We start from the raw sequence: 22975 nt of genomic DNA, 5'->3' as shown, positions 1-22975 counted from the left end.
TTAAACAATATCTATAGATATTGTTTAAAACTTAACATATTTTTTGCGATGGAGTAAGAAAATATGTATACATATTTTCTACAAAAAAATAAAAAAATATATATATTCAAATAAAATATATATGTTAATCTATGGTAATTTAAAGACCGGAATTTTAGTTGAATAGTTTTATGGCATTATAAAATAGGGGTGGTTCATATCACAGTAAAGTTTATATTTTGAGTTTAGACTTTTAAATAAACCTTAAGAGGTTTAACTTTAAATGTCTAACTAGTCGTATGTCAATTTGTGTGTTCTTCACCCTTATATTATTAAAAACTTTAATATAAAATGGAAAAAACAGATTTTAAACTTGAAATAACTAATTTTTTTCAACCTTTAAAGATGTTTGCAGACATATGACTGAAATTAAACATATAACTTAAAACTTGTTTGAAAAAATTGTTTTTTTATTTTAATGATAAAATGAACTGTATGATAAATACTTAAAATTATAAAAATCTATTTGAAAAACCAAAAAACACTTTAAAAAAAATTTATTACGAAAAAATTATTAGAAAATACAATTAAAAACACTAAAAAATCGTGGCATGTTATTGATGAAATAATTGGAAAAAACAAAATTATAAAAAATATTCTTCCAAAAAAACTTTTGATTAATAAAAAGCTAGTTTATCAAAACTTTTGTCAGATTCTTTGATAATATAGGGCCGAACTTGTTAAAACAGTTCCGCTAAGCTCAACAATTTGATTTTTATTTAAAAAGATACAATACGCATATGGACGAATCTAATCTTAAAGTTTGCGAATTACTATTAATAGTTTTAAAAAAAAAAGCGCAGGTTTTGATAAAATCAGCGCAAATGTTGTAATATCTGTACTTGATGATAGTGAAACATCTTTATTACATATCTTTAAACTTCCTTTAAAATTAGGTGTCGTTCCGATTAAGTTAAAAACTGCCTGAATCACCAATTTTTAAGAGTGGAGATGCCTCCAACATTTAAAACTACAGACCAATTTCTATATTCCCTTGTTTCTCAAAGATACTTGAGCGTATAATGTTCAACAGACCATGGTTATTTTAAAAAAAACTTCATGTTGTAAAAAAACAGTTCGGGTTCAAAAAAATGCTTTTTTTGAACCCGAAACTGAAAAAAAAAGCTCGATTCTAGGACTATTGTTGTTTCTAATGTACATAAATGGTTTTTATTTATCATCAAACCTTATAAATTTTATTCTAATTGCAAATGACTATAAATACTTTTTTAAACATTTAAACGAACAGTTAGATAAAGTAAATTAGTGGTTTTTAATTAACAAACTTTCTCCTAATACTGATAAAACTAAATTTATTTTGTCATTTTGTTCCTAACATTGATTAAAACATCATCTCCACATTATTTTTTTTTCCTTTTTAGATACATAAAAATAAGGATTTGATAAATTTTTACGTAAAAAATATTTTAATATTATTTTTGAAAAGATCTTTAAAATGGGTGAATCGACCTGCATTCGAAATAATTCTGACAGCACATTCAACTTAGCAGTCGTTTAATCTTCTATACATTAGAGCTGCACCAAGAGATATTAGCATAGTTTAAGCGTGTTTAAAATGTCTATTGTGTTTTATTTGTTTTCAAGGATAGTTTATTTGTCTTAAACCATTCCGTTTGATTTGAAAACTCTTTGTTAATTATTTTAGACACATTTAGAAAACCAAAGAGTTGAGTATACACAATTCGCTCTAATATTTTAAAGAAACAAAGGAGATTTTAAATTGGTCTACAGTTTACAGAATTTAAAAACAGAGCGGATTATATCCAATTTAATGTTTGTTTATTAAATATATAATCTCTTAAAAGAGTTCCGAATATTTATGGTGTATTTAAATACACGCTACGCTATAAAAGACTTCCCTCAGTACAATCGCTGCCCAGTTTTTTTTTTAAATAACTAAATTTATTTAAAAAAATGATATTGTTAACGTAACCCTTTTTTGACCTCCCCCTGTCGAATATTGTCAAAATATTTCAGACCTCGCCTCCTGCCTATTTTGTTGTCATTACTAAGGGACAGCTTCAAATTAAAATATCTTCGTCAATGAAGTTTTTACATTTTATGTTTTTTAAAAGTGGATTCATAAACAACTTTAAAAAAATCTTTCTAAAAATTTCTTTTCTAAACAATAAAAACAAAACATCAGGTAATCGAAACTTTGAATTTGAACAAATTATTAATGACATACGCATAACAACCTAAAAATAAAATAAAGTATTATTAAAATAGTAATGCAAAGTATACTGAGTTACAAAAACCAATACCAAACACACTTTGGTAATTGTTAAACTATGACTAAATTAAAATCTTATGCAATAACAATTCTTTTTTGGTGACATCTCAACTTTCTCAATGTACTAAGTATTTGTTTTTGTTCTTTTTAATTTTTTTTTCCAATTTTTTTAAATTTAAACATATACATAAATTTTAATGATTTTTTTAATATTGCACTTGTTTTTTAAATAATTTTAATGTTGGTTTAGATTTTGACTTTAGACACTATAAATTTTCATTTTGCACTAAGAAAAATCAAATAAAATTTAAAATAAAAAATTTCTTTGTTTTGTCATTTAAAACAATAAATATAATAATAAAAACATACTTAATTTTTTCTTACCCATTTTGCAGATAGCACCAGGTTTCTGTAATTATTGTAAGCATTTCAACAACTGATTTAAGTATAGGCACTCACATAAATACACAGTTATGTTAGGGGTAGCCATTTTAAGAGAATTTTTGAAAATGAAATACATACCTAGCTAAAGTTGTCGCAAATGCAAAAACAGCTGTAAAAAATCAACATTTGATAAATTTAATTGTGGAAAAAGAATGCAAGTAAAAAAGGGGATCGAGATGAGTTAAAGTTTAATGGATTATTATAAAAATATTTGTTTTTATTTCTTAGCTTTAGGTATATAAACGTGCAGTTTTTTGTAACTTTTTACAAATCCTCAATTAAAGTTTGGGTATTGTCCATATCTATGGCCAATGGAAAATTGTGTAACGTAAGGAGAGCAGAGAAACGCACTATGATAAAACTTATTTTAGTAAAAAAATTTCATTTATAATTTATTTCAAGATAAAATAAAAATTGAGTAAAAGAATACTAATTAATAAAAATAAAAATGGGTGACCTGGAATGTGGTACCTGGTGATGACCTGGAATGCGGTGCCAGGTGACGACGTGGAATGTGGTACCTGGTGATGACATGGAGTGTGATATCTGGTGATGACCTGGAGTATGTTACCTGGTGATGATCTGGAATGTGGTACAGGTCTTTAATGGTTTAAAGAAGCAAAAATGATGACAAATTGAATAAGTTATTAAAAGGCAAAATGAATAGTAAGCTATAAACATAAAAAAAAACTTGAAAAAAGTTCAAAAATATGAGAAATTTTGGTCTAGTGTGGCAGTTCAAATAACATTCAGCATGTAGAGAATGTCTAAGAAATAAGTTTAGGTTAGGAAAACAATTTTGAACTACAAAACACAAGATTATGAAACTAAGATATCAGCTATTTGCATCCAAACTATGAGAATATTGCAAACATTATTTATATGCTAAAACAAGAAAAGTATATACAAAACAATAAATTGAAAATAATACTTTAAAACTTAAGTAATAACAGTTTAAATAAATTTTATTATTTTAAAATTATATATTTTTTAATGGTTATTAAGTAACAACTATTTAAAAAAGTTTTAAATAATATTTTAATAATCAATTAGATATGAAGTAACTTATCAAACATCTCCGCTCTCCTGAACCATACATAGCCATAATCTAAATATCTGAATGACATAAGTTTTTTATTAGTACTTTGTAGAAAACACAGAACATTAATTTATTCTAGATTGAAAAGTCTATTAAAAATCTTTAATAGTTAATATTCAAAAACTGGGGAAAATACAACTGATACTTACTGAAGTACTACTAAAGATATTTAAATATGTGACCTAATCTGGAACCAGACTCTTAGATGAAAATTATTATTATTATTTTTTTTTTTGTAGTTATTAACAAATTGTAGCCCTTAGAATTGGGCTCAAAATTCCAAAATGCTAGTCTGCAATATTTTTTTCCTCATTCAGTGATAATAGAATTCCTCAATACATACAGTTGTAAATGGTCTGTAAAAACTATCCATGTAGAAACTTATTAACATGCTAATGACTAGAATATCTTAAAATAATTCCATTTTGCCAGATTAGGTCACAGTAATACTGTATTTATACAATTAAATTATTTATGTATTTTTACCACACATTTTTAACAACTATAATAACTCAAACAAATATCTCTCATCTTTTATACTTTAACTTTAAAAATATAATACAAACTTAATTTACTAAAATACTTAATAAACTAGCACGATAATTTTGTGTGTGTGTGTGTGTGTGTGTGTGTGTGTGTATATATATATATATATATATATATATATATATATATATATATATATATATATATATATATATATATATATATATATATACAATAAAAATAATTATAACAAATAACTATAACAAATAAAGAAAAAACTTTAATTGTGGAAGTATAAATTTATGCCAAATTAAATATTTTATTTACTTAAATATTAAAACCAAAATATTCTCAAGAACTAAAAAGAGTATTTCGAACAGCATTGGGCAATGCAGCTTTAAATAAAAAAGAACCAACAAAAAAATGAGACAAAAAATTTAACTTTATTGAATATTTATTGAAACAAGAAACTTTATGTATTTTAAAAATTTAATTTTTATGATTAATGTAACTCTTTAATAATTCCCAAAACCTCAGTTGATTTATATTTTTAAACCTTACCAAATAGTTGGTTCCATTTTATTCAAACTTTTGAAAAAAGTTTATTTATAAATATAAACTGATAAAAATATATTCTAATCATAACTGCTTTAAAAACGTTGCGCTACTTTAACTTCTTTCATGGTTAATACGTGTTCTAATCTGGGTAACTGTAAAATTTTCTAATAAACTAGTGTTTTGAAGAACATCTACTATTCGAGTTCGAGAAAGAGGTCCTCCCAAAATTAGATCTTTCCCATGGATTTTTAAATCATTTAGTTGCTCTGCTGACCAGCTTTTCCTATCATAACTCAAATGCCTTTTTGTCTAAATTAAATACTATATATCTATATATTCATATATATATATATATATATATATATATATATATATATATATATATATATATATATATATATATATATATATATATATATATATATATATATATATATATATATATATATATATTATCTAAATTAAAAAAATTAACTAAACTAAAATTTAACAAAGTAACCTTTGTGTCTACTTCTGTGACAGTGCATTTTCTCTTGATGCTTTTTAATTTATCGTACACTTGTCTTGGAGAACAATTAAAACTATTGGATGGTGAATTAGCAAGCGAAGATCTAACTTGGCTATATGTTATATTTTGATTTTCTGGGAATAGTGAACTTAATAATGAGGTCTCTTCATTACTCCATATTTTTTTAGGAGTATTAAAACTTACTTGATTAATATTGATTGGAGAATGAGGAGTAAAATCAATGTTTAGTTTTGATGGTGATGTTTGAAAACTTTTTCTGATTATATTGCTTCCTTTAACAGCATGGTCCAACTGATTTTTGGTTTCATAATGGACAGCTGCAGTTTTTTTGCTATGGGCCATGGAAGCTGCCACAATACCTCTCTGGTTATAAAACAGACTACTTTCATCATTTACCATAGTTGATGTTGTTTTCCGAACTATGTTAGCTGATAATTTTTTAGGAATACAACGCCCATCAAAAATACCAGCTTTTACCCATAAGGAATTTAATCTGCCACTAATATCTCCGGGAGACATTTCGTTTCCAGACCAAGATAAAAAAACCTTATCTGACTTAATAATTGGCAACTTTGGTCTAATAAATTTAACAAATATTTCAAACCATTCGAACTCTAATGGATTTAGTGTTACTCGAGCTGGACCATACTTTGCAACGGTTTTGTGATCCCAAACACTAACCACTCGAATGCCATTATCTAAAACTTTGTGTCTTGCATACTCTTTCATGCTCATATGAGCAGTAACACCAGATCTGTGGGCACCACAAAAATGAACAATATAAATCATATGATCCCTATATGAACAATACTCAAATTGAGATATTGGTTTAGCATTATCAGTTTTTAAACTGTCTTGCAATTCTTTGGCAAATAATGCATTTTTGCTGTTTTCATATTTTTTAATTTGATCTGGTGTAACAAGCATTTCATAGTCATCCTCTGCTTTTTTATATTTTTGTAGATTAGCTTTAGCTTTATATTTTTTTTTCCAATTTTCTATGTTCATAATTGTTTTATATATATCTTCAACAGAGAGATTAGACGGCCTGTTTTTTGATGCTGAAAGAAATAAACAAAAATCTTTTAATGAATTTAAGTAGGTTTTTATTGAGCCTGCTTCTAATTTTCGCTCAACACAATATTTTTGAAGATAATGATTTCTAATGATATCAGTGTCATTTTCAAAAAGTACATTAACAGATGATGTTGCATTAACAGCTAGTAAAATTCTCTTGACATCCTCTCTAACCCTTTCAAGAGATCTAGAACTACGACCTCTATCTGGACCTGTGTAAAAATAGTAAAAATCATTTAGCAAAGTTTCAACCGATGAGCTTAATTTAACTTTTAATGACTGATTTGAAATTTCCTCTGTATCAGAAAAAACATAATCAGAGTCATTATTATTGTCATCATTATCAGTGCCAACATCATCATAATCTTCATCTAAACAATATGTATTTGGGACCTTAGATACACTAGGTCTTAGTTGAGGCAATACAGAAACTGGAATAGTTAGATTTTCCATATTAAAATGCTGAGGTTTTTCTGTAATTAAAGATGTTGGATTATTTAAAAAATTGTCATTATTTGAAGATGCATTTTCAGAACTGTTTGATGAAACTCTGGGTTTATAGATCTCAAGAGCTTTACTGGGAGATTCATTACTTATCTCTATTCCTTTGTATATTTTTGCACTTTTTAAAAGTGCATAATATTCTTTTCCAGGATGAATATTATGAGCCTTACTTTTCAGATGTTCGCCAATATTTTTTGTAACTTTGTAACAGTTGGGTACTGGACATGTTTTTTTTTTATGATAGTTTTTAAATTTTAATGGAGAAGATTTTTTTTTATAAGGTTTTCTCAAGTTAAAAACCCCAACAACACTCTTGCTACTTGCTATAGACCAATTATGTTCCAGTGCCATATGACTAGGAAGATCCAAAGTAGATACACTGCATATTATGCAGTTTTTCATATACTGATCTCTAACAACAAAAAGAAACTAAATATTTTAATATAAAAAATCTTTACAAGCTAGTTAAATCAAACAAGTAATAATCTAAACTATAAACACAAAAAACAAATACTAAAATCAATTTAAACTGTAAATATTATTTATTCTTTATTTAAATCAACCTTCCTTCAAAACTGTAACTTTAAAAAAAATTTTTTGGCACTTCAGGAAGTGTTATAAATTATTGAAAACTACTTTCTACATTAGATGTTAAGCTAAAACAAAATCATAAAAAATTATTAATTACAGAAATCTATTACTTCTTCTTAACTTCAGTTGAAATTGGACAACTAATTAAGAATGTTTATGTAAACATACTTCAAAATTTGACCTTTAGAAGTAATAACTTGTGAAGCAGCAGGACTTGCAATAACATCATCAAAACTTTCTATGTATTCATTACTAGATGCTAAGCTAAAACGAAACCATACAAGATTATTGAATCCAAAAATGTATTACTTCTTTATTAATTCAATTGAAAGTAACCGGCTAATTAAAAATGTTTATGCAAACATACTTTAACATTTGAGCTTCAGAGCTGATAACATGTAAAGAAGTTGGACTTGGAACCAAATGTTCCAAAGTTTCTTTGAATTCATTACTAGATGTTAAGCTAAAACAAAATCAAAACAGATTATTCAATCCAAAAATCAAATACGTCTTCATTAATCTAATTAAAAGCGGACTACTAATTCAAAATTTGTATGTAAACATTCTTTAAAATTTGAGCTTCAGAGCTAATAACTTGTACAAAAATCTAATACTTTTTCATTACTCAAACTAAAAGTGGGCAACTAATTAAAAAAGTTTATGTAAACATACTTTAATATTTGGGCTTCAGAGCTAATGACATGTGAAGCAGCAGGAGTTGCAACCAAATCTTCAAAGGCTTCTTTGAACTCATTATTAGATGTTAAGCTAACACAAAATCATAGAAGATTATTAAATACATAAGTCTATTACTTCTTCATTACTCTAATTAAAAGTGGACAACTAATTTAAAAAGTTTATGTAAACATACTTCAATACTTGAGCTTCAGAGATAATAACTTGTGAAGCAGCAGAACCTGCAACCAAATCTCCAAAAGTTTCTTGTAATTCATTACAAGATGTTAAGCTAAAACATCAATATTAGAAAATTATTAAATACAAAAATCTATTACTTCTTCATTACTCTAATTGAAAATAGACAACTAATTAAAAAAAGTTTATAAACATACTTTAATATTTGAGCTTCAGAGATAATAACTTGTGAAGCAGCAGAACCTGCAGCCGAATCTCCAAAAGTTTCTTGTAATTCATTACAAGATGTTAAGCTAAAACATAATCATAGAAGGTTATTAAATACAAAAGTCCAATACTTCTTCATTACTCTAATTGAAAATGGACAACTAATTAAAAAGGTTTATGTAAACATACTTTAATATTTGAGCTTCAGAGCTAATGACATGTGAAGTAGCAGAACTTGTAACCAAATCTTCAAAAGTTTCTTTGAACTCATTACTAGATGTTAAGCTAAAAAAAAATCATAGAAGATTATTATATACAAAGGTCTATTACTTCTTCATTACTCTAATTGCAAGTGGAAAACTAATTTAAAAAATTTATGTAAACATACTTTAAAATTTGAGCTTCAGAGCTAATAACTTGTGAAGCAGCAGAACTTGCAACGCAATCTTCAAAAGTTTCTTTGCATTCTTTACTGGATGTTAGACTAAAACAAAATTAAGCAAGATTATTAAACCCAAAAATCTATCTCTTCTTTGTTACTTCAATCGAAAGCGAACTAATTAAAAAAAATTATATAAACATAATTTGACTGGTAGTGTTAGAAATAATAACTTTCAAAACTCTTTTTAGTACAAATAATTCATTTTTGTTTACATGAAGTAATGCAAGAGTTTTGTTGCGAATTGCAATTTTGTTACGAAAAATGCAATTTTGTTACAAAAAATTTTATCAATAAAAGACTAGATTAAATACTGTTTTGCACTTTTAGGAAAGAATTAACTTAAACTTAATGCTGAAAATTTTTTTAAACTAACTCTAACTATTTTCTTTTCAGCCATATTTCAAAACAGTAATATATCTAGATTTTTTTAAAAATAGAATTTTTAAGATTTGTTCATAGTTATACATAATATAGTAATAACTTCTAAAAAAGCTGGAATTTTTATAGTTTCATAATAGTAGACTTACTTTGTATACTAGGTTGTAATAAATAATAAAAAATGTAAAATATTGCTCCAACTCTTCCATAATGTCACATTTAAAGATAAAAATTTAATGACAAAAATTAAATATATATATATTTTAAATATATACAAACATTTTAAATATATATATATATATATATATATATATATATATATATATATATATATATATATATATATATATATATATATATATGTATATATATATATGTATATATTTAAAATATATTTATTTGTGAATAACTTTCATTTAGTAAGTATGTAAGTATGAGTAGAACAAAATACAAATTATTGTATGCAATTTTAAAGTATCACGAGAAACAACTTTTGAAAGATTATAGCAAAAAAGCTTCTGAAATGAGATATAGCTTAAGTCCTGTTCAGCTTTGGTGTTTTGCATATAAGTTTGTGTTGAAATAAAAAGAATCTTAGATGATTCAATAAACGATCATCAAAATGTTTAATAGAACTTAAAAGTTTACAAAAATTACAAATACATCCTACCTTGATGAAAACTCCTTCTTTTTTGACACCTATAAATACTCAAGATAATATATTTAATCCTGATCAAATTATAAACCCAAATTAATATTTTTTGTCTTTCTTCAAGTAAAACTTGTTTTATTTCAAACTTTATTTGAAATACAAACAATACAAATATAAACTTTATATTTAAATAAAATATAATAATTTTGCAACATGAGATACACAAAATAGTTAAAAAAAATATGTTTATAGCATAAAATTTAATATTTTGTTGATCCCCTCTTACTACTCAAAGGTACTTTTTACTACATTTAGAGATTAATTACACAAAGACATTTCCGCATAATATAAATGCAATTTAACTTTTAAATAGCCTATATAATGGTCCTATATAAATCTGAGATTATTCCTGATTGTTCAAGAAGTCAATAGTTTTTTAAAGGATTTTGCGGTGTGGCATAGGGCTGTATTTGATATAAATATAATCCTTATGTTATTTGGAAATCAATCACTCAATTGAGGTAAAAGACAAGTTTCAATGACTGTTTCTATTGGTCCTGTTTTATTATTTCATTCACAATGCACAGTAAGGTGGGTCAACTTTTTTATTTTTTGGATCCAGGAGTACTCATAATATATTTTTATGTACTAAAATATTCTAAACAATAATAATTCTTTCTCTTATTAGTTTTGTCTTGTGTTGGTCCAGGGCAAATTAAATATGTCGATTTTACAAAAGACTCATCAAATTAGCATAGCCAATGTGACTTCTATTTTTCTATGTTCAGAAATAATGTAGACATGAAAATTTAACACCAATTTTTGTGTTGTTTTATTACATTTTACTATTTTATTATTTTTGCTAAATGCCATGCAAACACGAAAAATGGATCATTTTAGATTTTACAACAAGAAAAAAACAACTGGTAAAACATTTTATAGAGTGCAACTAATATAAAAAAAGGGTGATTCATAAAATTTAGCTATCAAAATTTTTTGGCAGTATATAATCTCTCACCAAAACTATTATAAATTATTATTAAAGTAAAAAAAAATTGATAAAACATCAAAAAAAAATTTTTAACTTTTAAACAACCACAAAAAGTAATTTAGATATTTAAATATATGTATAATAGGAATAAAAAACAAAAATAAACAAGAAATAAAAAAAAATCCAAAACCTTTTTAAATTCACACCCTTGAGAAGCAAATACCTGAAAAATCCAAAATCAAAATTATACCAATACTTCTGCAAATTTAAAATTTTACTAAAATACTTTTAAAATATGCTAGTAATATAAATATACTATTTAAATCTTACCATTGATGGAGTGATAAAAACTTTTCTTTGCAAATCCTTTTTTTCAACAAAAAAGCTATATTATATAGGTTATATAATAATTTTATCCAATTTTTATAATAATATTAAGTACAGTAAACTGCTGATAACTCAAACCTCCAAGGGACCAAGAAATTAGTTAGACAGCAAATGTTTGAGTTATCCCGACATTTTTTTTGAGTCTAACTTTTACAGATAAGTAAAAATAAAAATAATAATTTGATCTGTAGGGTTATTAAAATGTCTAATAAATTAAAATGTCCTAAAGTCACTTTGTCTCAGTTTTGAAATAATGCTTCTTTCGATTGATATTGAGAAAATTAACCAAATTAAATTGAATGAATGAAAATTAATCACTTTCATTAAGACTTTTTAATTATTTTTGCTCTAAAGTTTGAATTTTAAAGCAGAATTTCCAACTATAGGGACACATATAATTGAACTTGGCAAATGTTTGATTTATCAGGGGTTTGAGTTATCAAGTTATTTTATAGAAAAATGTTAGTGAGAGTTTAACAGAAATTTGATAACACTTCAAGCTACTAGAAGTTTGAGTTATCAATGGTGCAAGATATTAGGAGTTTACAGTATTTTTAATTCAAATATTGCAATATAACCTGATAATTTTAAATATACAACATATAATGTAAACCATTTAATTTAATGAAACAAACCTTTCCGTGTAAATATGCTTTAACATCATCAATAGTGAAAGGTTGCAAATACTTTTTCTAGAAATAAAAACAAAAAAGAATAATATATTTTACTGTTGTGACCAGAACCATAAAACTTGTTTTATGCGGAAGTGAGGAAACTAATTGCAATTTTATTTCAAAACGAAAAAAAGTTCCATTAAATATATAGTACAATTATTTTTTTTTAATACTTAAACATCTTTTATATTTAGAAAACAATAAACATCTATTTAATATTTACAAAACCATTGTTTGTTTTAAATTTTTCAATATTTATGTGGTAAACCTGGTAATTTTTATAATTTTTGTTTTTTTGTTGTTATTTTTTTACCTAATGCCTAATGAACTTTGTTGAATATGTATTTGCAATATAAATACTTATAATACAATTTAAATATAAAAAGTAAATAATTTACATTTTTTCTCCAAGATTGATTAGAGCCATCTCCATAATCATAACGAAGCTCTGTATCTTTTGGGATATACTTTTTAGCAAATAACATCAGACTTTCTTTTCCATCTATGATGCATGTCCTTGGCAAACAATTTGAAAATTTTTCAGGAGCATCATTAATGTAACGCCCCAAACCTTGTGAGTCTGTAGCATCAATGCTTATAGAGATAATGAACTTGTTAAAAGAAAATTAAATACAATTAAGTTATAAACATATCAAAGTAATAGATCAACTTTTACATCTTTGTCATGACCTAGAATAATTTTTTATTAGGTGTTTACCCTATTTTTGTATCAAGGATGTGATTAGTAGTATTCTAATGTTTAAGTTTAACAACAACATAGATGAAAACTCATAAGAACACCTGTTATAAGTGCATAGTTTGTTATCTTGGTCAAGTTATCTATAATAAACAATTTTTGTTAACAAACAGATGCCATAATCGTTATTGAGTGTAATATTCAACTCAGATCTTAACTTCAATAACTCTGGTTTCAAATTTGAAAGACTGAATCCATTTTTAAAATTTAAATTAAATGTCATTTAAATGTCTTTATTAAAAAAGGGAATTTGGAAACCACTTTCACTGTGCATAATATTTTGGAAGGGACTGTTAAAGGGTTAACACTCATTGATATTATATATAATTTAAATTTTATTATTATACTTTTTATTTTTTCTAAAATATTAATTTGTTAACTGTTTAAAAAAAAAGAATAAATAATATTAATAAACTCACTACTTAAAACATGTTGAAAAGTTTAGAATTTAGGAACAACTTTGGTTTTAAAATCATAAAATATAGCAAGGACCACAGATGTTAACAAGGCCATTTGTAACAAGGTCAAGGCCAAGACAACATGTTTCAAGGCCAAGAGTTTCAAGACCAAGGCCAAGGACTTAATTTTTGGTCTCAAGAGCAAGATCAAACTTTGTATTAAGGGAAAGGAGATTTTAAGATTTTTTGATTTGGTGGACCCAGGCGATTAGTAAGGGGGCAATTTAATGATTTATTGATAGGTTAATGATTTGTAAGCAGGCAAGGTCACAATTTAAAATTTGCGCCACACAATTTTATTAAAGATTGCATGCCAAATTTAAACAGTCTCCCTAATTTACTTGTTTTTAATATATAGATTTACAAAAAAAATAAATTTAAAATATCAAAGAGGAGAAGGGAGGCTGCCCCATCACTCCCAACCACCTTTCCTATGGTTCTGCTTTTGACTAAGGCCTTGCCTTACATAAAAAGAAATAATTGGATGATGTTGATATTAGCTGTTACCATTAACTATAAGTCATAACTAATAACATTAACTAGCACATTAACTATTATAGCCTATAAGTGCTGTTAATGCTAAAACATGGCTGTAAATCATAATGAGCCATAAGATTTCATTTCATTTAAGAAATGTAAAAGTTTTGAGCAACAAATCACATATATAAGCTCTTATTGAACATAATACAGTTAGTAATTAATGTTTTTTAATTACTAATTGTATTAATAATTAACTATTTTTGTTATTAGAGTATATTGTTACAGTTGTGGTATATGCATAAAGCATATTGGGCTCAATATCCACTTCGAGTTAATTTAAAATTAAAAAGTTAAAAAAAAAGTTAAAAATGTCAAGTTTTAAATAATACAGTTTTTATTAAAGTTTTTAATACATGTAATAATAGTAATAAAGTAACTAAGAAAATAGTAATTTAGAAATAAAAGATTTATTGTTTGTAATTAAAATAAATATTCATATGCATATATATAAATTTTTAAAATTCGTTGTTGTATAAGTACAGGTATATATAAATAAATTATGGACTAATAATATTTATTAAATAAGCCCTAAAAGTTCTGAATTCATTAAATATGGTGGAAGGTAAATACCTAATATTTTAACACCAATGCCAGAGTTGTTAACAAGGCCAAAAGTAGCAAGGCCAAGGCCACATGTTACAAGGCCAAGGCCAAAACCAAGGCCAAAAGTTAATAGGCCAAGGACAAGGCCACTTGTTACAAGACCAAGAATAAGAGTTTCAAGACCAAAACCTACAGAAACACTTTCAAGACCAAGGACTTAAATTTTTGACTTACTTTAATAAAGTAAGTATGTAAAATAAAAATTAATTACATATTTAGTTACATAAAATAAAGAATGAAAACTTTTAATTCTAAAATATTATGTATTTTTTTATGATGGCCAAGGGAAAAACAATCAAGGTCAAGGAAAAAAATTTCAAGACCAAGACCAAGGGCAAGGCCAAAGGTTCTAAGGCTAAGGCCTTAATTTTTGGCCTTAAGGCAAAGCCAGGGTCTAACAACTCTGGCCAAGGCCAAAACCAAGGCCAAGAGTTTTAAGGCCAAGACCAAGAGTTTCAAAGCCAAGGCCAAAAACCTAATTTTTGGCCCTAAGCAAGCCCAAGGTCAAGACCAAGAACTAACAACTTTGACCAGGAAAAAATGGTGTTAGCATTTTGAAGTAGTTTTGACACATCAAGTTAAATTTAAAATTAAAACTTTTTTTATGGTAATATCTTTAAGAAGAAGTTGAATACAAAAATAATGTTAAAGGCTAGGCAAAAAAATTTGTATATTAAATGTAGAGATAATCCAATTCCAAAATTTAACAACCCATATTCCAACTGCTAATCTCAAATTATTTTCTGTGTTTATTCCTTACCAATCCTTTATAGTGATAAAAGAATAGTGTGAATTGATTGGGTCAAATTAAAAAAAAAATAAAAAACTATTCTATTTTATTGAAAAAGTAAAGAATCCTAATTATTTTGATTTCTCAAAATCTGTGGAATCGGAATCAGCTGACCTTTAAGTAAATTGTATTTCATTTACTAATGGTAAAATCAAGTATTACCTAAGTCAACTTATAGTTTAAGTATATTAAGTAAAAAATTTAAAAAAAAATATTTAATTGAAAATCTCATACCTCATTTTTTTATTATTCAAATAAAGATCAAAAATAAAACATCCTTTATTTTGCATAGCATATCTTTGGCTGCGTAGTTTAGCTTCATTTCTTGAAATAGTTTCGCCTTTATATTCAAGTAAAGCATCACCGACTTTAAATTCTTTTTTTTGTAAATACTCCATATCCTTTAAAAATTATATGATTTATTAAACCACAAAGTTTTACAAAGTAAATATAGGTATGAAATATATAAACATATATATATATATATATATATATATATATATATATATATATATATATATATATATATATATATATATATATATATATATATATATATATATATATATATATATATATATATATATATATATATATATATAATTATAATATAGATATCTCTGTTTGTACAATAAATCATTATTAGGGAGAACATGCAGTGAGTATATCTGAACATGCTGGGAGCAATTACTTTATTAACTTAACCTTTATAATCTAAATAAGAAACTTACCAATTACATTATCTATAAAAATCTTTTGAAAATCCTCGTCTTTATGACTAACATCATAGAATTTTTTTTGAACTGCTGTTGAACTTTTACCTCTTCTCTTAAATATAACAATTAGTTTTACTATAATTAAACTTACATACTTTACATACTATACTGATAACATGTTATTAACACATAAAATACTTGATTGTGTATTTAAGAGATCTATAGTAAAAGTAGTATATATACATACATACATACATACATACATACATACATACATACATACATACATACATACATACATACATACATACATACATACATACATACATACATACATACATACATACATACATACATATATATATATATATATATATATATATATATATATATATATATATAAACACACACACACACACACACATACATACATATATATATATATATATATATATATATATATATATATAACAGATATTAGTATATATACAGATGTCACAATAAATGTGTGTGCTTTATTTAAACACTTACATTAAAGTAGGTTTTTTGAAGGTTCATTTTCTTTATTAAATAAATAAGACTTAACTTAATTTAAGTATAATAAACTATACTATTAACTAATCTATACTTTAACTTGATTGCGGTTCGGTATGATGAAAAAGAAGATTTTCTAATTAAGATTTGTGCCCATAAGAAATCGTTCCTATTTTACGAGAAATAATTCCTGCTTCGAGGAAATAATTCCTGAAGAAATCGTTCCTTCGGCTTTTTCCCAAGAAATTGTTCCAATTTTTAAATTTGGAAGTTGAGTGTAACAGGAATGATTTTATCTGTTACCAAATATTGCCAAATAGCTAAATCTGCTTAGCTTTTTGTTTACTATTTAGGTAAATAAATAGCAAAGCTGGGTAAAAATGTGATATTTGATTTCAAAACACCATTAGTGTAGTTTTAATGTACTGGAACCATTTTAAAACGAATGTCTATTAATAATTTTATTTTATATTGATCAATATTTATATTTAAAATAGTTAAGTTTAATGAAATTACTAAATTATTCGAAGTGAAAATATGAGTTTATTTAATAGAGAGTTTCCAACATGCAAAACTGTCAATAATTATGTTGTTAATTCTTAAAAATAGTTATGTTTTTATGATCATAAAAGTTACATATGATGCATCTAAAAAAAAAACACAAGTTGGCACATCAATAAAATAAAGAGGTGGACTGGAGCTTTAAAGAATTTCTTTGAAAATATGTATGCTTTATTAAACATTTACCTTGGGGTATGTTTTTAAGATGTCCATTTTTAAACACTTTATTAATTCAAATAAATCATAGTATGTATTAATCTACACTTGAATTATAGTCTTGAAAAAAAATGGCGGTTTAGCATTTTTTTTGTTTTTGAGTTGCGCCCGTAAAAAATCGTTCCTGTTTCAAAAGAAATCGTTCCTGTTTCAAAAGAAATCGTTCCTGTTTTAAGGAAATCGTTCCTGTTTTTCTCCAAGAAATCGTTCCTACGGCTTTTTTTCGGGAAATCGTTCCGGTTTTATAGAAATCGTTCCGAATTTTTTAGAAATCGTTCCTATCCGGAACAGTAGGAACGATTTCTTTGGGGAAATCGTTCCTACATTTTGAGAAATCGTTCCTTCAACATTCTTATTATTATTATTATTATTATTATTATTATTATTATTATTATTATTATTATTATTATTATTATTATTATTATTATTATTATTATTATTATTATTATTATTATTATTATTATTATTATTACTATTATTATTGTTATTGTTATTATTATTACTGTTATTATTATTATTATTATTGTTATTATTATTATTGTTATTATTATTATTATTATTACTATTATTATTATTATTATTATTATTATTATTATTATTATTATTATTATTATTATTATTATTATTATTATTATTGTTATTATTGCTGGGAAACTTAGCTAAATATTATGCACAATATTTAGCTAAGGTTAAGCCCAGCATCTGTTGCAAAAGTATGGTACACAGTTTTGGTAGACACTGCATTTTCAAGGTGATCATTAGGTTCCTTCGATGGTTTTTTTCACAATACATGTTGTGTATAGCAACTTTCTGAAAGCTTTGCCTTTCTTCTGGAGTTTTGCCTAGATGGTGTTTTTCCCTTCTGTTTTAATGCAGACATTTTTTTTAAGACTCTGCTTCTTGAAACTCCAAACAATTCTGCTGTTTCTGTAACACTAGATGCTGCTATACTAGCACTAACAATTTGTCCTCTTTTGAAATCTGACAAGTTTGTCATTATGCTTATTTATTTTTTTCTTATATCTGGAAATAAACAAAGATACTAGAGCGTTGTGACAAAGTACACAAATAACTAATAGGCCACAAAATATTCTTAATTTTGAAGATTTTGGAAGATATTAGAAAATTTTTCTTATTTTAGGCTGATGTTCCTATAATCTTGTTGATTACCTGTATGTAATTTCATTCTGTTACATATCCTATGATATATGTTATGTATTGAACAAATGTTCTGATAATATAAAAGCATTTCATAACTACAAACAAATCAGTGAAAGCTACTATAAAGTCTACATTAAGAGCATTAATAGATATAAAATTACATATCAATATAAAAAAGTTAATAGTATAATGGTTGCAGAACATAGAGCTTTTTTGTAGTCATTTTTCTTTTGGATTAAAAAAGAACCTGATAGAGAAATATTGCAAAATTACACTTATTTTACAAGTTGCTGCTTGTCATTAAATTACAATTTCTTTTTTTCCACACAATATATATTTAATGAATGAGAAATGTTTGAAACAAATACCTCACCTGCTCCCTGCTTGAGAGAGACTCAACTCAAAGCCTAAAATAGCAGTTTCTGTTTGAACTTGAGTTCAGACTTCTGGCAAGTGAAGATTTGCACAGTTATTACATTTTAAAAAATTCTTCCTTTTTACCTTGTTACCTTTAGTTTAGAAAATTTGCTGTTAATGGGAAAGAACTTAATTGATAGATGATTTTGTTTAGTTTTTGATAAGTAGTTTTTATGGATATTCAGAAAATGTAAAAATTTAGTTAGTGTTTCTAGAGTCTTATATTGTGCAAGGAGTTAAATCTATTTTTAAATTGTACAACATCAGCATGCAGAATTAATTTTTGTATAATAGATATATATTCTAAGGTTAATCTAGCAAATGTTTGATAAAAATGTTAAGCCAAACAGTTTTTTAAAAGCAACTTGTTAACAATTTTAACACATTGATGGACAGTAGGAACAAGTGAAATTCGAAAATTAACACTATATGTTTTTGTAATTTTTTGAATAATAAAAGTATAGTTTTACTTTTTCTGTTTAAATAAACTTAAATTTTATTAATTCAGCATCTTTATATACATTGCGGCTGTAACCATCATCTTACATAGTGAACTTCGCTTTGATGGCAATAGACGCAAGTGTCTGTCAACAGGTTAATATTTTGAGAATGTGAATAAATGATACAGACCTGGTACTTTGGTATTTTTTAAAAAAAGTTAAGTTTGAGTGCCGCAACTTTAAAATCTAGCTGTGTCTTTGTTCAGAATGATACCTATAGCTCAGAAACAAAATAAGCTCTAGTTCAGAAGCAAGAGTCAGAATCAACTTTATTTCAAAGTTTTCTAACATGTTTGTAAAGACAAACACTTATGTAACACTTATATTAAACACAATATAATTAAACAGTAAAAATTGATTTTTGTTTAGGATGCTTGGATATCAATGCCTCGACCAAAGCTGCACGTTTTGTGCGTTTTTTGGATTGCTTCAACATTCCAATTGTAACTTTTGTTGATGTACCCGGGTTTTTGCCAGGTCTCTATAATACCTATTTTTTATCTGTTTCAAAATATATTTGTACTTGTGTATGTACATTTGTATTTATATACATATGTAAGCACAAATATAATACGTTTATAAATATATTTGTTCCATGTAAATATAAATTCTATTGATATTATATTTATTAAGTTTTTTCTTAAGGTTTGCACCAAGAGCATGGTGGCATCATTCGACATGGTGCAAAACTTTTGTATGCATATGCTGAAGCAACTGTTCCAAAAATCACATTTATTACCAGAAAGGTTGGTTTTGAAGCTGAACTCCTGAAATCATGATCTATTTTGTATTTCTCAAAAAAAAAAAATCTTTTTACTTGTTTGTTTATATGTATACATTTATATATACACATTTATACACAAACACACACATACACACACACACACACACACACACACACACACACACACACACAAACACACACGCACACACACAATCAATAGAAAGTTTAAGGCAGGGTTGTTAAATTGTAAAAATAAGTTTATAGCTACAATATTATCAGTTAAAACTTATTCAAAATATTTTTTTTGCATAATATAGACATTATTTGCTACAATATAATTTTGATGATATACTGTTTATTTTTTCTTGTAACATGTTCCAGAGGGTTTGAGTAGAAGATGGCTACTGTTTCTGTATTTATCTTTCAAAGTTCTTTCTAGAATAACTCAATGGGACTAAGATTGAGGGATTGGGGGTGGCCATTCTATTCATTCTAAAAATTGATTTTGTTCCAACTATCCCAAATAATTTTTAACGATCTTACTAGCATGTTTGGGATCATTATCATGCATAAAAACATAGCAATTAGCAAATAATCGCTTACCAGATTGTATTACTTAATGCTCCAGTCCCTGTAAGTCTCTTTTGTCATTATTATTTTTAAAATAGTATTTTTAAAGTAATATTAGTTTTTAAAGCAGTATTTTTTGAATTCTCAAGAAAAATTTTATGCATAAAATCATCAGTATAAAAATAAAGAATTCAACTAGAAGTGTTAGTTAAAAAGTAAATATCAAGTCTACAGGATTCAGCTTGTTCATATCATTTGTAAAAAAGACAATCAGTATTTAGCGTAAAAATAATAAACTAATGCTATATTCAAAGCTTGGCATATCTAAACTGATGTTTATGTGATAAAGTATATTTCGATAAAAGTGTAATACATCTAAACGACTGTTTTTTAATCAAATTTTTGTTTTAAGTAAAAGTTTGCAACCTGCCTTAAACTTTCCGTCGCTAGCGTGTGTGTGTTTTTGAAATAAATGTAAATTGACAATTGTCAAACTTTTAGGCTTATGGTGGTGCTTATGATGTCATGAGCTCTCAACATTTGCGAGGTGATACCAATTATGCTTGGCCAACTGCAGAAGTTGCAGTAATGGGAGCTAAAGTTAGTTTTATATGCATATTAGTGGTCTCTAGTTATTAGTTTTTAAAAAAGAATTTTTATTGGTTAGTTTAATAGTTGCAATATTTCTGTAAATCTGTGTTTTTTTAGGGCGCCGTACAAATTATCTTTCGAGGCAAAGACCCCGAAAAAATTGGTAAGGACAGTGAAAGTGAAATACAAGATCATTTTAAACTGACCGTTTTTAGAGATGAGAGAAGACACGATTGTCGAAATTTTTTTTTAAAATGATTTTTGACAGTCCGTTTAAACCTATCCGTTTTTTCTTGAAAAAGGTCAACTGGATTCTATTTGAATTACTTTTTTTTTTGTTATCGATCAAATGATACCGATGAAAATAATCTTTTTATAACTGCATTTCAAGAATGATACCGATGAAAATAATCTTTTTATAACTGCATTTCAAGAATAAAAAGTTAAAAGTTTTTTTGTTTAACGGATCTTGTAAACTGGTGTCCATCAATGTAAACGGATTACGAAAAAACGGTCTGTTTAACTTATCATGCGTTTCAGCCTTTTAAATTACGATGTAAAATCCCATTACTCTGCTTTTCTAATATATTTTTAAAGGATCTTTTTTTTAAAAAATAAAATTCTTTAGCTCACGATGAACAGGAATATATCGATAGATTTGCGAATCCATTTCCTGCAGCTGTTAGAGGTACAGAATATCATTTAACTTTTTTTTAAGCTACGAGTTTTTATGAATAATGAAACTTGATATTGAATTGAAATTACTTGTTTGGTTATTTTCTTTAAAGGTTACATCGAAGATATTGTTCAGCCTAGTGATACTCGTTCCATTATTTGTGATGATTTAGAGTTACTATCCAAAAAAGATCTTAAAAACCCTTGGAAAAAGCACGGCAACATCCCACTCTAAAAAAAGGAAATGTTTCTGAAAAAACTGCTTGAGTGCTTGAAAAAAAAATTTCTCTAAAACTTCTCTCTTTTTTCTTTTGATTTTCTTCTTTTTTTTTTTTCCTTTTTTCTTTTTTAAAGATGAAGCGACAAATTTCTTTTTAGGGTTGATATTTTTACTCGATAAAATTTTTCGAAAAGCACGCATTTAAAATGTTAGTATTTTTATTTTATTTATATTTTTTAAAGTATTCATTCGCATAAGCATTTCTTACGAAAATGTAATACCATAAAACCACCAACTCTTGTCAAAATGTGAATATATCAGTTATAAATTTAGAGAAGAGAAACATGTTTATAATTAGAAAGATAAATGTAGTTGTTATTAAAATTATAAAATCTGCTTAACGAGTGACAACTAAAAAACGAGACGGGGATTAAATACACATTTCTCTTTTAAGGTGTAAGGTAAAACAAAAAGGAAAAATATTTTAGAAAGTATTTTTATTCTAGTTTTTAAATATTTTGTTTTTACTTTTTTTTTTAATAGAAAAATGAATAAATAAGTTCAAAACAAAAAGAGATAAGAAAGCTTGTGAATGAATTTTTATATATAACAGAAATGTAGGTAAAAAGTTCACTTATGACCACTTTGAAACTGAGAACATACCTAAAAGTACTATATACAAGGTAATTAAACGTGCTGAAAGTGAATCTGGTTACCTAAGAGTTCAAGGAAGTGGAGGAAAGGCTAAGAAAATGAT

The 22975-nt window shown here is 25.8% G+C and overlaps 2 protein-coding genes across 6 annotated transcripts in view; one reads left to right on the top strand and one right to left on the bottom strand.

Moving 5' to 3' along the window:
• Positions 1–22579, top strand: part of LOC149881547 (propionyl-CoA carboxylase beta chain, mitochondrial-like) — a 35883-nt gene extending 13304 nt beyond the window's left edge. The window contains exons 14-19 of the mRNA XM_090066515.1: positions 19808–19915; positions 20084–20184; positions 21234–21332; positions 21441–21486; positions 21952–22011; positions 22112–22579. Coding sequence (XP_089922641.1) covers positions 19808–19915; positions 20084–20184; positions 21234–21332; positions 21441–21486; positions 21952–22011; positions 22112–22233 — 536 coding nt within the window. The 3' untranslated portion in view covers positions 22234–22579. The remainder of the gene's footprint in view (positions 1–19807; positions 19916–20083; positions 20185–21233; positions 21333–21440; positions 21487–21951; positions 22012–22111) is intronic.
• On the bottom strand, positions 406–17535 carry LOC149881548 (uncharacterized). 5 transcript variants are annotated; one of them, XM_090066565.1, is made up of 16 exons: positions 17331–17535; positions 16065–16161; positions 15568–15734; positions 12584–12779; positions 12147–12203; positions 11455–11490; positions 11315–11347; positions 10152–10180; positions 9050–9145; positions 8851–8946; positions 8652–8747; positions 8453–8548; positions 8254–8349; positions 7949–8044; positions 7750–7845; positions 406–3853 (listed from the first exon to the last, which is right to left on the bottom strand). In XM_090066565.1, exons 3-16 carry the CDS (start codon positions 15729–15731, stop codon positions 3787–3789), a joined length of 1254 nt encoding a protein of 417 aa, XP_089922691.1. In that variant the 5' UTR covers positions 15732–15734; positions 16065–16161; positions 17331–17535; the 3' UTR covers positions 406–3786. The 5 variants fall into 5 exon arrangements, with proteins under 5 accessions (XP_089922691.1, XP_089922690.1, XP_089922689.1 ...); XM_090066563.1 differs by lacking the exons at positions 16065–16161; positions 17331–17535 and having other exon boundaries at positions 3806–3853; positions 7763–7845; XM_090066564.1 differs by lacking the exons at positions 7750–7845; positions 16065–16161; positions 17331–17535.
• Positions 22580–22975: the final 396 nt, after the last annotated feature.

Source organism: Hydra viridissima, unplaced genomic scaffold (assembly GCF_058129835.1).
Source record: "Hydra viridissima isolate aposymbiotic clone 2 unplaced genomic scaffold, HvirCarnegie_v1 scaffold_11, whole genome shotgun sequence".
Lineage (NCBI taxonomy): Eukaryota > Metazoa > Cnidaria > Hydrozoa > Anthoathecata > Hydridae > Hydra > Hydra viridissima.
Note: the sequence above shows the minus strand (reverse complement) of the source record. Positions and strands in the feature narration are given on the sequence as shown.